At 37.9% G+C, this 18,803-nt stretch overlaps 1 protein-coding gene across 6 annotated transcripts in view; it reads right to left on the bottom strand.

Moving 5' to 3' along the window:
* Positions 1-18,803, bottom strand: part of ATG5 (autophagy related 5) — an 83,658-nt gene that overhangs the window by 24,192 nt on the left and 40,663 nt on the right. For all 6 annotated transcript variants that reach the window (XM_055713652.1, XM_055713653.1, XM_055713655.1 and 3 more), the window contains one exon: positions 2,185-2,302. In XM_055713652.1, coding sequence (XP_055569627.1) covers positions 2,185-2,302 — 118 coding nt within the window. The remainder of the gene's footprint in view (positions 1-2,184; positions 2,303-18,803) is intronic.

The raw sequence follows: 18,803 nt of genomic DNA, 5'->3' as shown, positions 1-18,803 counted from the left end.
TTTTGGCTTTTGCCCCAATCCCTTTCATCCTGCCATATTGTTTATAGTTGCTCTCCCCATCACATTTAACGACTTCCAGATCTGTCATTTTCCTCCAAATTACATGTTCAGTCTGTTCCCCCCCCCCCCCCCCATCTCCTCAAGAGTTCACATTATTTTCTGCATTTAGCTCAGACAGCTTTCCTTGTGTTACCCACCAGAAGAGGAGGAGAACACTCAGAGCAACTAAACAATGTAACAATGCAAACAAAGCTGCATTACAGGAGAAATTCTGCTGAATCCTAGATAGCTCACACCCATATGAAGGACTTAATTTATTAACCTCTAAGTTTGCAAGTTGCTCAGTAGAGTGCTAAGGATCAAAGTTAAGCCAAATTTAAGCAGATTTATAGAGGAACAGACAAGTATATTCCAATACAAGGAAACCCTTCTGCCAGATTTCAAATAGCTCCTAAATGTAAGGATAGTACCTGGTTCAGTTTCTTTTCTTCCAAGTAATCACCGTTTTTTGCCCCCATTGGGTATAGGGTTTTTTTTAGCCTTTAACAGAACTGAAGCAAGCAATTAGCATAGCACATTTCTATTCTGCTATTAATGGTTGGCACATTTGTCCACATCTGAAAAGAAGGCCTACTAATGGGAACAATCTAGTCACTGGTACTCAGTTACATTCACGCTTTTAATAAAGGCAGTAATGTAACTTTATCTAGCACATTACCCATCTGCAGCTTTAGCAAATCAACATAAAAATTACCATCCATTATATCATGGAGTAACTTTTGCATAAATGCTTTTTGAGTTTCTTTCATTTAATCTGTGCTCTTGACTGTCTTCCTAGTTAAAATGCACCATCCTTTTTTAAAAAAAATTCACTTTGCACCTTTTCACCAGTGTCTGTAGGATCCCCACACTTAAGTACTTAAAGATGGTTAAACTTGGTTGTACCAGCATTCAAGTAGCTATTAGTATCTTGCTTTATCTTTTGGACTGTTAGTTGAAAACATTACCTAAAATTATGCTCGGAAACTCATAACAGTTTTCGGAAAAATAGACACAAGGCTAGCAACATTCCAGGGTTTTTTTACCTTCTTTATATTTTTTGAAATTGTTTCCACATGTTAACAAGTATTAAAACAGGGGTAAAAAAATATGTCAGTGTTTCAGTCTATTTCTAAGATCACCATACTTAAAAGAAATCCATGACAAGTGTTCAAATCTAATTTACACAACTTGTGTATAACACCTTATAGATTTTCACACTGATTTGAAATTTAGTGCTTTACTGTCAAAAGGTGCTGATACTACACCAGTATATTCTGTGCCAAGATCTTCCCTAGAATATCAGACATTTCTCAAAACAAATTGCAATTTATTGACTGAAAAAAATTACCTATTTACAAGTAATGGTTTGACAACAGTAAAAACAAGACTAAAAACATTTCATGTTAAATAATTTTGATCTTAATTTGCAGAGTACATTACTTTTCCATTTATCCCACCTAAAAAGTAGATCAGAGCTCAATAGTTATAATCTTTGAGGCTAAAATAACATTCAGAAATGCTTATTTTTCTGAGTAAGTGCTGATCAACAAACACTAGTGTATGAAATGATATAATGCTACATGAACTGATTGGTATCTTGCCACACAATGGTACTTAGTAACCCTACATAAACTCTTACATACTTAAAATAATCTCTTTCTTTTCTGGTACATTTTTAAAGGCTGAGTTTCAACAGGGAAAAAAGTATTCTAAAAACATACCTAATTTTTATGTTTTTACATATGAAAAAAAATTATGCAATTGAAGGTAAATTTAAAACTTCCATTGATGCTACTTTAAGATTATTTTTTAAAAATGCAGAAAATAACATGTGACTTTTTATTAAAAACAGCATGATGGCAAAGGAGTACATGAATTTTAAAGCAAAACTTCCAGACATTAATTTTTCAGGAGTGCCTAAGAACTCAATCTTACGCTCTCCAAACACTGTAGGTGATGTATAATGGACACACTAAAGGGCCAGGAAGGAGTGAAATCTGGTACTCTGGTACTGAGACAGAATTCTCCAAAATCCCCTCCAAAGTTCTCCTCCAAAATGCCCATATTAAAAAAATCAAACCAACCAAGCAATAAATCAACAGAAAAAATTATCTTATGGTACAGAAATTATTTCTACAGTACCTTCAGGGGTGATAGCACTAGGACACACATCTTTTAGTAGATCTCCCAAAGTATGCAACTCTCCTCCTGAAGCAATTGGTCGAAATAGCTTCTGTATAAAAGGTCTCTCTGTTGTTGCCTGTTTTAATAACAAAATTGGCAAAAAAACCAATTTAAGAACCATGCAAATGTGTAGTATTACCATTTGAGACACACAGAAGATAGGACAGAACAAGAGTTTGCAGTACCGCAACTGCAAATGCAGTATGTCTGGCATTTCCATTCCCACCCCCACCCCTTGCATTCCATTCATATCATGAAATGCAGGGAAGTTCTTGTTTGTTAACAACTGAAAGTTGACACTCCAGAAAACTGTGAAGATAGTTTATAAACAGTATCATGAATATAAAAGTGTTTAAAAAAAAATATTAAAACCCCCGCTTCTGTTACAGCTTATTTTCTTTTTTCAATTTTTGAATATATTGAAAAACATTTCAATATATTCCTAAATTAAGTAAAACAAGCAGTGAGTGCAAATTTAGGAGCTCAGCGTATGCCTATACGTATTGCTAAGTCAAAGCAATATTGTAACAAATACCCAGTGCTTTAAGCAATAGTCTATCTTCCTCCTTTTTAGAAACATATTAAGTACTTCCAATAGCAAACAAGTACCCTTATAGCTCAAGCCAGGTGAAATTTTTTTCCAGTAGATTTTATGTTGAATAAGTCAACCTTTCAGCCACAAAATCCAGAGTATAAAACAATTCAAAAAAGCACTCTGCTTTGACAGACAATTTAGTCTACTGCCTGCTTAAGGAATTACTCAGATATAAGGAACATATATGCCCCACTTTTGCTGCAGATATGCACAGGAATTCAGAATGATTTTAACTGTGTGTCCTTAGATTTTGCACAGGTCATAATTTCTTTTGGAAACAAGAAAAAGCAAATTAACTGGCAGTAACTACTGCCAGTCACTGTCCATAACCTACTTAAAACTCCCAAGACTGCAGAAGCAGCAAAACAGCTTGTGGGATCACAGAGTAGGTTGAGTTGGAAGGGACCTTAAAGATTACCTAGTTTCAACCCCCCTGCCATGGGCAGGGACACCTTCCACTAGACCAGGTTGTTCCAAGCCCCATCCAGCCTGGCCTTGAACATTTCCAGGGATGGGGCATCCACAGCTTCTCTGGGCAGCCTGTTCCAGTACCTCACCACCCTCATAGCAAAGAATTTCTTCCTTACATCTCATTTAAATCTACTCTCTTTCACTATAAAGCCATTACCTCTCGTCCTATCCCTACAAGCCCTTGTAAAAAAAAAAAAATAAAAATCTCTCCAGCTTTCTTACAAGCCCCATTTAGGTACTGGCAGGCTGCTATGAGGTCTTTCTGGAGCCTTTTCTTCAGGCTGAACAACCCCAGCTCTCTCAGCCTCTTCAGCTGAGAGAGGTGCTCCAGCTCTCTGATCATCTTTGTGGCCCTCCTCTGGACTTGCTCCAAAAGGTCCATGTCCTCCTTCTGTTGGGGGCTCCAGAGTTGAACACGGTACCCCAGGTCTCGTGAGAGCAGATGGCCAGAATCACCTCCCTTGACCTGCTGGCCACACTTCTTTTGGCACAGCCCAGGATACAATTGGCTTTCTGGGCTGCAAGCACACACAGCCAGGTCACATTGAGCTTCTTGTCAATCAACACTAATTTTTATTCTCTCCCCCCTTCTAATCTAGTTTAAAGCCATCTCAATGAGCCCTGCTAACTCCTGACCTAGGATCCTCTTCCCCCTTTGAGACAGGTGAGGCCCATCTGTTGCAGTAGGCCTGGTGCCATGTAAACCGACCCATGATCAAAAACCCCCCAAATTTAGCTAGTTTAGCTTCCCACTGACTTCATCTCTGAGCACGGACCCAGAGCTGCTGCTGAGGATGTGACACTGGCTAGGTGTTTCTCATTGAAATATGTTACCTTAATTTCTTTGGAAGAGTTTCACATTAATTTTTGTTTGCTGCACAGATAGTTTAGAAACATGTGTTTTCCTCCCGAGACAAATGTATAATGACATCTATCCAAAGAATGCATAAGTATTCACACTTCAGAGAAACTGACCCACAATCCATTCTCTTCCTAGCCTGCACTTGTGCTTGGGATTGCCTTAACCCACGTGCAGGACCTTGTACTTGGCTTTGCTGAACTTCATGAAGTTTGCATGGCCCCACCTCTCAAGGTCCCTCTGGATGGCGTCCCTTCCCTCTAGTGTGTCAACTGCACCACACAGCTTGGTGTCATCAGCAAACTTGCTGAGGGTGCTCAATCCCACTGCCCATGTCGCTAACAAAGATGTTAAACAGCACTGGTCCCAACACTGAACCCTGAGGAATGCTACTCATCACTGGTCTCCACTTGGACATCAACAGACCTCAACTCTTTCAGTGCAAAGACCCACCCAATTCCCTATTCACCCAGCGGTCCATCCGTCAAATCCATCCAAATCTCCACTTTAGAGACAAGGATGTTGTACGGGACCGGGACAGTGTCAAATGCTTTGTACAGGTCCAGGCAGGTGACATCAGTTGCCCTTCCCTTATCCACCAACACTGTAGACCTGTCATAAAAGGCCACCAGATTTGTCATGCATGATTTGCCCTTAGAGAAACCATGTTGGCTGTCACGAATCACCTCCTTATTTCCCATGTGCCTTGTCACAGTTTGCAGGAGGATCTGCTCCATGATCTTGCTAGGCAGAAGTGAGACTGACTGGTCCATAGTTCCCCAGGTCTTCCTTGTTTTCCCTTTCTAAAAATGGGGGTTATACTTCTCCTTTTCCAGTGAATGGGAACTTCACCAGACTGCTGTGACTTCTCAAATATCATGGATAGTGGCTTAGCCACTTCATCTGCCAGTTTCCTCAGGATGTGTGGAGGCATCTCAGCAGGTCCCATGGACTTGTGCACCTCCAGGTTCCTTAGATGTTCTCAAACCTGATCACCTTCTAAGGCAGATGGTTCTTCATTCTCCCAGTCACTTTCTTTGCCTTCTGTGACTTTGGTAGTGTGGTTGGAGCACTTCCTAGTGAAGGTGATGGCTAATTTTTTGCCTCAACCAAGTACCTCAGCCTTCTCCATGTCCCTGGTAACCAGGTCTCCTGCTTCCTTCTGGAGAAGTCCCACATTTCCCTTGGTCTTCCTTTTACCACTGATGTACCTACAGAAGCATTTCTTGTTACCCTTGATGTCCCTGGCCAGATGTAATTCTGTCAGGGCTTTTTAGCTTTCCTAACCTGATCCCTGGCTCCTCGGACAATTTCTCTGTATTCCTCCCAGGCTGCCTGTCCTTGCTGCCACCCCTGTAGGCTTCTTTTTCATGTTTGAGTTTGTCCAGGTGCTCCTTGTTCATCCATGCAAGCCTCCTGGGCCTACATGATCTACAGATGCACTTATTCAAGAAGGTGTCATGGTTTAACCCCAGCCGGTAATTAAGTGCCACACAGCTGCTCGCTCCCTCCCCTCTCACCCCAGGGGGTGGGGAGGAGAATCAGAAAGGAATGTAAAACTCAAGGGTTGGGATAAGAACAGTTTAACAATTAAGATAAAATAAACCCAAAAGAACAATAGTAATAATAAGTTACAATGAAAAGGAGGGAGAAAGGGAGAGGAATGAAATCCAAAAAGAAGGGAGAAAACCAGTGATGCACAATACAACTGCTCACCACCCCTGACCGATGCCTGGCCAATCCTGAGCAGCAATCTGCACCCCCGCCAAGCCCCCCGCACCCCCCCCAAGTTTATATCCCAAGCATGACATCCTATGGTGTGGAATATCCTTTTGGCTAATTCAGGTCAGCTGTCCTGGCTGTGTCCCCTCCCAATTTCCTGTGCCCCCCCAGCCCTCCCACCCACAAGGCCTGAGAAACCAAAAAGTCCCCGAACACACTGTTCCCACACCAAATTCAAAGCACAGCACTGCACTAGCCACCAAGAATAAAATTAACTCTACCCCAGCCGAAACCAGGACATAAGGTAATACCCTTCTTTGAGTATCTGTATAAGCAAACCAAGGGTCAGCAAGCATCTGATATTGAAAGGACAGGCAAAGCTTTTCTCCTCGCCTCACGACCTGACCTCTCCTCCAAACTGGGCACCTGAGCCAGAAAACAGAAGTTAAAACCTCATATTCAACCAATCTAAAAATTTTAATCAAGCTCCGAATTGTTGCCGACAGATTTCTGCTCAGAGTTAACTCCAGAAAGCAGCTGATGTGGCCTGCATTGTGGGTGACTGGGCTCCAGCAAACTACACTTTCATCACATACTATCTTAATTAGAAAAAGCAGTACAAGCCACTGCTCCTTCCAAATTTAGTTTCCTACCTCTCAAAAAGTGGGTCCTGTCCTACTACATTAATTAAAATAGAAACAGAATGACACAACTCGCCATCAAGAAGTGTTTTATCACCTGGTAGAGGTTTTTAGGAAAAACACAACAAATCACCACCACAACAACCAAGTATAGTAAAAAAATTTGAAAATTAAAAATTAATTTTGAAAGGAAGTTACGATGTGGTCTCTATCACCTACCTACATGAAAAGCCACAAGCAGCAGATTAACCATGAGCACTCAATTGTCATTCACCTCTCTGAAACAGCAAGGCAAGCAGTATTTTCATAAGAGCAGTACGCTACCTCAAAGTAATTCCAGGACAGTACAGTGCAGAACTGTTGACACACAGCTACTTGTTACTTCTTGCCAATAGTCTCCAAAAATGGAAAAATAGTCTTTTTCCAGTTTTTTCACATAAGGACTGATCAGAAGGAGCTGACTAGCTGCTGTAGTCAATTCTCTGTGTCCTCAGGGTAGCAGAATGTGGATACAAACAGTGCTAATGAAATGTCTGAACATTTGAAGAATGATGGGAGGCACAGAGCCAGAAGGATCCATCTCAGACAAATCCACACTTGAGAAGTGAACTCCAGCACGTTATATTGAAGAAGTACACATCCAAAACACTAAAAAAAACCCACACAACACAAACCCCCTGAAATATTGTTATAGCCAAAAATATTTTCTGTGGAGTTTATTAAAAAAATAAATTATTCACAGAAGTCTAATCACAACTCCCAAGTGCTTGCTATCTGAAGTAGCAGAAGAAGTAAACATCAGAAGGATGCAGGCAAACGTAGTTATCAATCAACTTTTAAGATAAGAATTTCCCAAGTGCATACTGCAGTTTTTCATTATTTATTAATAAATTACAATCATTCCCCTCCGTTATCATAATTTAATACCAAGAGGGATAGGTCTAAGATACATTTTCTAAGGTCTCCCACATAGCTGCCGACTGCTGCAAAGCAATATCCTCAGCTGCTATCATGAAACAGACAATGAATTCAATTTTTGTGTTTTAAGTGTTAAGCAATACAGATGTGGTAATGTAAATAAAAACCACTGGCCTCCATCAATGTTAAAATGATAAAAGTAACTGCATGTTGTTTACACAAAGATTGTGGTTCACAAGTATAATTCTACAGGCAGAGTACTACCCCAATGTGCTTACACTTCTTCCCTCCCATACAGCAGATGCTTTATGCATTAAAAAGAGTCAAAAGAAAAGTCCCATCCTACAATCTAGAATGTTTATAGGACTTTTCAAAGCATCTTAGTCATATAGGAGCATAAATAATTTTAGAAAAATCTTACCATCACCCATTTTGAAGTGTGGTAGCTAGTAGTATAAGCCCAACTCAATTACAGCTTTCTACTCTAGTATTTACTAGAGCAAATGAAGGAATTGCCAACATGAGTGATTGTTTACATAATGTTGTGCTTTGTACAATATTTGTTTAATCAGTCATGTAAAACAGTACTATCTGTAATCAAATGCACAAAGACACACTGCATAGCTGTTAAGTGACAATTATTTTAAATAATCTACATCAGGCCTACAGCATGTACAGGATCCAGCATTTTTTCCTCCTAAGATTATCATAGCTTCACCAGAACATAGCACTTTTAAATTATTTTATTTTACAGTCTAGCCTCAATGTAGCTGTGAGCTGTTCAAAAGATGCTGGATACCTTTGCAGGATACAACAGGTGAGACTCAATCAGTAATTGCTGATGACAGATCGACAAAGGAAATGCCTTCAAGTACATGAGCATGTGAAGACACCTGGCCCAAAATTTACAGTGAATTTTACACTGATCATGTCTACAATTAGCATAGAATAATCAAATTTTTATGAAAGTAAATATTCAACTTTAAATTCACATATTTTCCAGAAAGTTGGACTTATTGCAACTGAATTTTTCTCATTCTTCTATACTACTACATAGGGCTACAAATCTTGTGCTTTACAGAAAAAAAATGAAGACTTTACTCCTTTTAAAGAAAGTTTGAACAACAACAGTGACAGTGAAAATAAATTTACACTACAGTGAGTAAATACAGATTAAAATTACCTATTTGGGTATACTGGCATTGACAGGAGTTATAGGCGAGGGGAAGTTTTAAGAGGGCCTTCAAGGCAGCATAAAGCCTTTACGGGATCAGAGACAAGCTATGTAGTTACACATTGTGCTAGCAATTACAGCTCTTTTTCTTCCCTATCATCCTGCCAAGAAAGAAAAAAAAAAAAAAAAAAAAGGAGTAGTCATCAGCTTGCCTGGTCCTTTTCAGAATCAACAGAACATCAAACACTGCATGAAATCCACAATTTAATTAGTCAGATGTTTTATACAGGATGCATCTTAAAATGAAAAACATAACTCATGAACTGCTGGGTTTTAATCTGGACAAATCACAGAGTTACCAGTATTTCCATCTAGAGGAAGGGATTTGGATTTTCTGCCTAAACACTCTGCTGCTACTCTTAACAGTATTCAAACAAATAAATGTTGCCATATATATTGAACCCAGAAAGTAAAAAAAAATTCCTTATACTGCCCACATATACATAAGATAGTTGCCCAAAACTGTAAAAGTTGATTCTTCCCTACACACTTCATTTTTTCAGTAACTTGTCAAATTCATAGTCTGCTGTTTTGTAATGAGCGTTACACTAAAAAAACTCTCATTTTGTTTAAACTGATTTAAAGTCAACCAAGAACCTTTAAAATTAGTAAGAGTTTGCATAATGATTTATTTTATGTAAAAGTACAGAAAAATCACTTCCTGAAAATACAATTATATACATTTTATTAGACATTTACTTAGAAGTACCTTTTCTATATATTTTCTAAGATGTCTTCTGCTTTGTAGAAATATTTTTAACTAAAAAATCTCAATGCACAGTAAGAGTGACTAATCTAAAAGATGACAAATTGCTGTAGTTACAGAACCATCACAATACCATGTCTGTCTGAAAGCAAGAGGCTGTAAAGCCCCCCACTGCTGCTGAAACACAGTCTTTCAAAATGGTATTTCTGGGTGGGTATCTTTGGCTTCTTTTTGCTTAATATTAGACCAGAATCACTGAGTACTTAATTGGGGAAAAGGCTCAAGCAATGTTTCTGTGTTTGTTTGGGCGTTTTGTGGTTTGTTTGTTTTTTTTTTTTTTTTTTATTTAAAATAAAGACTCCACTCACTGGAAACCAGACAGGCAGGTTATAGACTTAGATTAGATGGAAGTGGCAGCTAAGACTGAAAATCAATGATAAACTCAGGTAAGAAAGAATTAGTGTCAGAATGGGAAAGAACTATTTCTGGGTGTGTAGAAAAAGCAAGTTCTGAGAACCTAGCCTGAACTTGCCCCACCTCTTGTCTCAAGTTCCACGATTTTAATAATGTTATCTACAGTTGCTTCAACTGCTGCATATTTCGATTTTCATTCAGAAACTAGTCACATGTTAAAGAGGGGTTACTTGGCTCTTAAGCTTATTTAATATATCCTGATACCTGCACGATAAAGCCAGTAGAAACATTTGACTAGCTTCTGGAAAAAATCACCAATAAACAAAAAAAATACCATGTAAGAGTGCTTTTACATATGTAAGCAGCTAACATTAGATAGCCAAAACAAGCCAGCAAGGCAGTCTATGCAACAAATCACATCAATGGTATAGGAGGGAAAAGAACATTTGAACACCAGGGAAAATGTTGACTATCACCCAGAAAACAAACAGGTGACTATACAGTAAAGACATCCAAGAGCAGATTTAGTCCAACTCACATTATTCTGATGCCTGCAGGCTGCATAAGCTGATGATCATAGATAACAAAATGCTTTTTAAGAAAAATTATGTGTACATAGACCTCTAATTCTTTCCCCACCATTCAGTGCTGCTGTTCTCTGTTTTAGTCAGGATAACCTCAAAACAGTATTTTCAAAACGCGCTACAAAATAACATACTTACACACTCTAAGGCTAGAAATTTGAGTTATAGCATAACTTGAAATCCATTATTTAAATGCTAAAACACAACATCAAGGTGACTTAATTTTCACTACTGCAGTGTACCTACGCACCAAACACTACAACTATGTTCCAGCAAGTTAGCTGCAAACCTACAGATTTTTTAAAAAATTATGCAAAATAATCCATGTTTGTTACTTACAAATAAACTTATTTTGTATCCACTTCCCAAATAATTCAATAAAAGGTCATTTATTCATTTCAACACAAATGACAAGGCTTTTCTCAATAAGCTGCCATTACTCAAAGAGCAGATTGAGAAGCAGAAGGAAAAAAACAGATTCTTCTGATACAAAACATATTTAAAGCAAAACACTGCTTGATTCTTACATCTTCAATATATATTTGGAAAAAAAAAATGTAAGGAAAGAATGTTTCTTTCCACTTCACATCATCTGACAGCAAACAAGACTCAACAATGGCTACTATGCTAGATGGAATAATAACACATTTATTATGATCCGAAGACAACACTTTTTGACTTTGGCTTTTAAAAATCTCAGTGCAAGATACGGAAGTCTTATAGCCCAAAATACATCTACTAAACAACTCCAAGCAAGCGGAAATGCAAGATCGTTTAAATGAAAATTCTGATAAAATGGATCACTAGAGCAGAGGGAGACTTCCCCATGGACACCGAAATTATTACTACAGATTTCCGAAGGAGGAAAATAATTTCATTCACCATGTATCTTTGTTAAATTATACAATTGGGTTTTACCAAGATGAATGTGAGAAAGCCAAACATGAAATACATACATTACATTCAGTAGTGCCCTCAGACAACTGAAATTACAATACGAGAGAGAATACAATGTTAATACAGTGACCAACTAAAAAATCTGACATAACAATCTACTTAAATAAATGACTCAAAAGTATCCCTGGATCACTTTTTCTTATTAGTCCAGTATTTTTTCTCTGCTGCAAAGAACTGTAATCACTGTCCTTAAAAATCACTGTATTATTCAACACAGACATGATCCAATTTGTAGTTATAAAATTCAATTCACAGGTTTTGTTGTAACAGCAAAGCCAACTTCTAGAAAAATAGAAATTTAAATAATTAAGTTGCTCAGAATATTCATATTGCTTTATTGAAACTTACCTGAATTTCTATGTTAAAAATATTAATTACCCCCCTCTACTTCCTTATGTGATTATTTTACTTCAACATATCAAATTCAGTGCTAAGCATCTGCAGACTAGGGGGAAGAAAAAAAGAAAAAAGTGGACTGAATTCATAATTCTGTTATTAAACCTTTTAAACAGACTTTTATCTCTGTTCCTTCCAAAGATTCAGTAGGAGGTCTTAAGCTGCTAGAAGGCACGGAGTTTCAAGAAAAGCTGTTCCCTCACTTTTTATGCCCACAGGTTTACAAAGAAACAATTTTAGTGTGAAAACCAACAGAAACTTCCAGAGAAAGATGGGGCTGAAGTTTACATCTTTATTTTTGGCTTAGTATGTGAGAAGAACACATATCTTAATTATTCCAAAACCCAAGACTCTGCAACACTCAACTAATGTTTCAAGGGTCTGATTGCAAATAGCTGCTTTCTGGTAACAGGGAGGAAAGTCAAATGCTGCTAATATTTATTCTACTGGAATACTAAACTAGGGTATTCCTACAAGCTTGTCCCACTTAAAAAAAACCACCGTAAACCAGCTTATTTCTACTCAAAGCATAATTCACAGCCACAGTGCAAGGCTGTCTCTGCCACTCTAGAGCACAGCATTTCATGTTATGCTGAACTTTCCAGTGACAAAATGAGAGGTTACCTACCTCTCATGAGAGGTTACAAAATGAAAGGAAACGTGATGGTCAACCATGATCAAAATGAAGCACACTAAAATACCTCTTTATTTTTACCTATTTTTTAAGAAGAACATGGTCCCCATATTTAAAATAATTCCCTTAGAAGCACTGGTTACACTGTTGCCAGCACATATAATTTATCCTTGCCAATTTCTTTGCTAGAAGGACCACACCATTCTCTCTGAAAGCATACTACTGCACTGGACTAAATCTCTGAACAGTAGACCTCACAAACTGACTACTGATTTTACTTTTATTTTTATACCTTTACAGAGACTCAGCTAAAAGTCAGTAACTGCTCTCCCTCCACTTCCCTCAGCTAGCCTTCATATGAAATATTAGAACAGCAGGTTGTTATGAGACATCCACAGAGCTCCAGTAAAACAAACTAAAAGAAAGTTACCGTTTCTCCTCTGCATTTCAAGAAACATCCCCTCCCAAGTGACTGTATGAAGGACAACTAGCTTAAGTTAAACTTAGTAAGAAATACATATGTATGCTGAAAGAAGCTTCAAAGAACTCTCCCTCAATCATTTATTCAAACCCCATAAACTTCATCTCTTCCATAAGGCAGCAAGTTCACCCTTGATGGTCAGCTCCGCAAGCTAAAGCAGACAGATACACACACACATAAAAGGAAATTATTTCCGTTTACTCATTTGAAATCTGTCACCTTTCAAATTTCATCACTATTTTTCGAGCTTCTATTATGAGAAGCATAAAACATGATATGATTTGTCTTTATCCTGTAATCATTGATTGCTCCCCTCTCTTCCTTCAAATCTTCCAAGCTATAGAGGGCTTCTCCTAGACACCCCATTGCTTTACTGCACACCTTTGATGATTTTTCTATTCCAATTACTCTCCAAGTTATTATGACTGGAACAATGTTCCAAGAAAATTAAAAGACTATTTCTAGTATTTCTTTAATTAGTCCCTGAACTCCATCTAATAGATGCTCTAGTTATGATTTTGTGTGCTTTGAACAAGGCTGGCACTGCTTTTGTGAGCATTCGGAATTTTGAACTGCCAACCTGCAATGTCATGCCACTGTTCAGACAATACGGTACATGACAAAATGGAACTAATTACATTTTTTTGAATAAAAGAACAAAGTAATGGGTTTATGTGTCTAATATGTAACTAAAAAACATTAAACAAAAAGGAGGTGTATAAATTTACGCTCAACACACCCATCCAGAATTACGAGAAAAATTGACTCGCTGACAGGATGCAGGTTGTAGGTTGCAGGACTAGCTGCAAAGTCAACATACAGAATAAATCAAATCACTTGTTTTTCCCACAATACATTTTAAACTGCTAATAAATTAAGTATTTGCAGTGGCTGTAAAAGTTACAATATATGCCTGATTATAACCTCTAGGAAAAAGTGCATGCTTTCATTTTTTCTTGAGTTTGTACCAGGATTTCTGTAGTTATGTGGTAAGAAGGAAGCACTGGTTTCCTCATGAAGTTACAAGTCTTTATGATGATGAACAGTAACTTTGCACTCCCTAATATTTAAAAGGCATGCAACAACAACAAAAGGATGAAAACCAGGCTACACTTCATACATTTAATTCACACTAACTGCAGTCATATAAAGTAGTAGTGCAGAAGTGTATCGCTAGGTTGAAGCTTAACATAATTCTATGAATACCTACACATATGCTTTAATGTGGTCACGACAAATGTGTATTTGGATACATGAAATAACATGAAAGGGTAAGATATGAAAATAACATACTATTAAAAACCACGCATAACATGCAGGACGTACAAACTTATTCAGTGGATTATTTTTCTCACATAGGAGTGTGCAACCAATTTAACTCAATTTGATTTTCTTACATTTGCATGCTTTACATGATCAAGAAAATACAAACTTGCAGTCAAAATTGTAACTTGTACACATATCAAGTGAAAATTTTGTTATTCTTGAAAGCACTCTTGCCAGTATTACACAAGCTGGAAATCCTTTAGTTTTTGAACATTAATGATCACCATTAAAAGCAAGAACAATTATATGTGTTCCCTTGATGGAAGCTTTAACTTGTTATGGTCTGTTAAGCAGCAAATTTTACATCAAGAATTGATGTAAGTAATACTTAATGCCAGTACTAACTAGTAACTTAGTTGAGACTGTAGTCAAATTAAAACCACAACTAGAAATATAAACACATATGGAATAAGGTTAAAAATTTATGTAGTAGGCGTTATTAGAGTTATGTCTAGACAATACTATTGAACATTTTTTGGGCGTGAATGATTAAGGACTGTTCTTCTGACCATGCATGGGCAACAACTAACATCATCCTCAAAGCCCTTCACTGAACAGAGCACACTCTATGAAGCGACTGCAGTTCTATGCTAACTTCCTACACCATTAACAATAGTTTAGCATTATTACAAATCTACAGAGAAATATGACAACTATTTCAGTTAATTCCCCTCCACATTGAGGGATAATTCTTGCTCATCTTTAAAAAGATTCAAGAACCATTTAAAATACCACCCTTTTCTGTACCATTTAAACTGGCAACATGCTTCCTTACAATCTTTTAGAAAAAAAACATGTAATAGCAACAAAATGAATTATAACCATGTAAAACATTTGAAAGTTAAAGTCCTAGCACGTTCTACTAATCTGACAAAGATATGCCTAGTTAGAACACATCTTTTACCAAATTCAAGTTGTTAAAAAATTTAATGGGTTAACTTAATTGTAACACTTCAGAATAGAAGAGGTTGCTTCAGTTTCTCAAGATGCATCATGCTGTTCACATAGATTTGATATCCATGCCAAAGATATTCACATATTGCATAAGGGTATAAAGGAGAAAAGGAACAATCTTCTCTCAGACTCCTCTAGGAATCCTAGATTTTAGCTTTGTAGCATCAAGTAGGAGCCTGTCACAGAATTCATAATGGTTCTTAAGGAATAATTTAAGTTTCTATGACTTGATAAAACTTTTGTTTTCCAAATGGCTTCTCAGCATGCTAGCATGTTGATTCTGAATCCCAGCATGCTTGAGACTGGAAGGGACCTCTGGAGGACAGCTGGTCCAAATTCCATGCTCAGGCAGGGCCATCTATAGACAGATACCCATGTCTGAGGATGGGGACTCCACAACCTCTCTGGGCAACCTGTACAAGCGCTTGGTGAACCTCACAGTAAAAAAAGTGTTTCCTGATGTTCCGGTGGAGCCTCCTGTGTTTCAGTTTGTGCCCACTGTCTCTGGTCCTGTCGCTGGGCACCATCAGAAAGTACCTGGGTCCCCCTTCTACATACTTTTCCTCCAGAGATTTATATACATTGATGAGATTCCCACCTGAGTCTTTTCCTCTCTAGGCTGAACTAGGTCTCTCAGCCATTCCCCCCCCCCAGCTCACATTAAATGGACCAACTATTTCATCATCCCAGTGGCCCTTTACTGGATTCGCTCCAGTAGCTCCATGCCCAGAATTGGACACAGTACTCAGCTGTGGCCTTACCAGTGCTGAAGAGAGGGGAAGGATTGCCTACTTCGACCTGCTGGCAACATTCCTCCCAAAGCAGTCCAGGATACCATTTAGCCTTCCTTGCCGTACATCCCACTGCTGAACTCCCTGTACTCTGAATTCAAAGGTTATCTAGGAGAACCTTCAGATTTATAAGTGTGGACACCGAGACCCTTATGAGATGTTCAGAGATTGTAATCTCTTCCACCTGAAGCGAATCTGTCTCTTCTATAAAGAGTTCTTATTGTAGAACTTCAGTCCCACTGGGTGCACTTGAGGCTACTGTGTGTAAGAGTGGTTGCAGACTTGTTAAATTAAGAAAGGCCAGAACACATCCACATCCCTTTAAAAGTATTTTCATACTGTTGTTTGAGCAATTCTGTAACTGGTGGGTAAATTCCATTGCTGTTGGAAAATATGGATCATTTATTAATAACTCTTCTTCTCTGAAATGTGTTTTATATGAACAGAAAATTCTTCTGCAAGCTGCCAGACAAACCACCCATGGAAGGACTGAGTTTACTCTTTCTTCAGTTCTCAACCACGATTTTCTTAGTTCTTCAAGGTTTCTTTGAGAAACATTGATCAGATGATAGGTTGAGAATGTACTTCAAGTTTTTGTTAAACACTATCCTTAAAATGCCCATTACGCTGTGACTCCAAGCAATATTACTTACAAAGCATGATCATTTGTGGAATGGATCTGAAGCGCCTTGTCAAATGAAGGCTGAAGAACCAAAGCCACACGATTTTTGGTTTCCATAACGTGAGGAAAGTTAACAAATGTGTGAAGAATCTCACTAAGTCTGCAAAGACAGCCACCAATATTGCTAGAGTCAAAGGAGACTGAGCCTTAATCAATACTTGCTTGTATCCTGACCAAGTTCGGTAAGATTCTTAACGGAATATGTGGTTAAAAAGAGCTGCGTTCAAGTGGCCAGTGCTCTGCATTTTTTTGCCAAACAGATGAAGAACTCTCCTAAAGGACTCTCCCCAGTCGATGTCAAACAACGAAGGCCAAAATACACCAAAAACATGCAGTGAAGTTCAGTCTGGGCTGCATGCAGTTACGGACAAGACTGGCAACACAGCACCTTGAACATTCAACCTGGGAAAACCCTAAGTATTTAGGACTGTGCAGAACATGTTATTGCTTCTTACATGTACTGATATAAGAAGGATCATCAACTGTAAGTCCTTGTACAGTCCACCCCTTTCGGTTTAAAAGAACTGCTTGGAGCTTTAATAACAGCTAATAGTAACATAAAGACACTAAGAACAGACTTGTTCATTCATTTCCATAGAGGGAAAAAAAAAATCTCTTACAAAAGAGGAAGGAGAGAGAAATCAAGATCTAAGCTGCCTAAGCAAATGAAAAACACTGAAAACCTTTCACCTGCAATTACATAGCAGATACACCCAACTAAGTGACCTTTGCCAGAAAGGGTTAAAAACCTCTAGCACTAACAGAGTTCGTGCTGTAATCCAAAATACAATGCAGGTACCTTACCTAGAAGCAGCAATTTTGCTTTGCTACCACCTAAAAGCTCAAACTGTTTCTCTAAATAGGCATTTTATTGGATGCTATCTGCACTACACCATTTCTGACAGGGAAAGAGTACATCTATAATACTATGAAAGCTACCTACTATCAGTGTTGCAAGGAAAAGGGAGCAAAGGTTTGAAAAGGTGGTGATGATCCAGCTGCTTTACAAGAAAGGTCTAAGAAAAATAAAGGTTGATTTCTTGGCACTGAAATCAAGAGGCAGAATGTACCAAAAATCAAAGATTTTTAGGACAGCCTGGAACAAACATTATCCAAAATAAATGTCCTGTTATACCTTGTGGATCATTTTAGCAAGACTGTATGTTGCCAGAAGTTCCATATCAGAAGTTGCACAAGTACCACTCACAACCACTTTCATGTCAAAACACCTAACAAGCATGGCTGAACCACACTGTCTGTAGCCTGGTCTTCCAAATGATCCATTAAAATTGCTTGTGCAGGGAAAGCAGCCCTATCTGAACAACCAAATTTGCATTATTTAACCTCAGGTGAATTCTACAGATCCTAGAAGCAAAAGAAAGTCACTCAAGAGTGGTAACACACAGGATGGACATAAGCCAGCAACAGTCATAAGCCCAGAAATAACACAGCCTAAATACAAGAAACAGTTTCAGGAGACAGTTTTGTTGACCAGTGAAAAGACAGAAGACATTTACAATACAAGCATGGCCTTCAAGTATTAAATTTCCTTCCCAGGAAAGGATTCATATTTCCAATTGGTAAAATATCAAGGTATCTGATGAGTCAGTGACAACAAATGTATAGTACTTTTCACAGCCACAGTCTTATGTGCATTTGCAGACCTAAGCCTCACATAAAAGTAAGCAGTTGAGTACTACCTGTGAAGCAAACAACTTTAGAAATCGATTTACGTCCACAAAAGCAAACATTACATTCTTTGCTTAAGAGCAATGAATAGCACAATATTCCATACAATACTTTCAATCTGCTTAAAAGGATTAAACCCAATAATTTTCCTTAGCTTTTCTTACAATAGTGATTAACTAGAATAAACTCCTATAGTCAAGGATATCAAAATTTCAGAAATCTATGTTTGTTAATCCATAATGTATTCCTAGGGTATGGTGCATATACCACTTCCTTGTAAGTTTGTTACATTCCACACCTACCTCTGTACAATTTTCTTTCAGTCTTCTGGAAAGCACAAATAAAAGTCTTGGTACTTCCCAGAAAACAGAACACTTTCTGTATTTTCTAATCCTCAATTCTGTGCAGAAGTCAACCTGCTTTATTTATCTCTTTTACTTAAAAGAAAAATAAGATCACATACTGATATTGACAAATCAAAACAGGTACTGTTGTGATTTTCATCTATGCAGAGTTAACTTTT

Source organism: Falco cherrug, chromosome 6 (genome assembly GCF_023634085.1).
Source record: "Falco cherrug isolate bFalChe1 chromosome 6, bFalChe1.pri, whole genome shotgun sequence".
NCBI lineage: Eukaryota > Metazoa > Chordata > Aves > Falconiformes > Falconidae > Falco > Falco cherrug.
The sequence above is the reverse complement of the archived record's forward strand: the minus strand, read 5'-3'. Positions and strand labels throughout refer to the sequence as shown.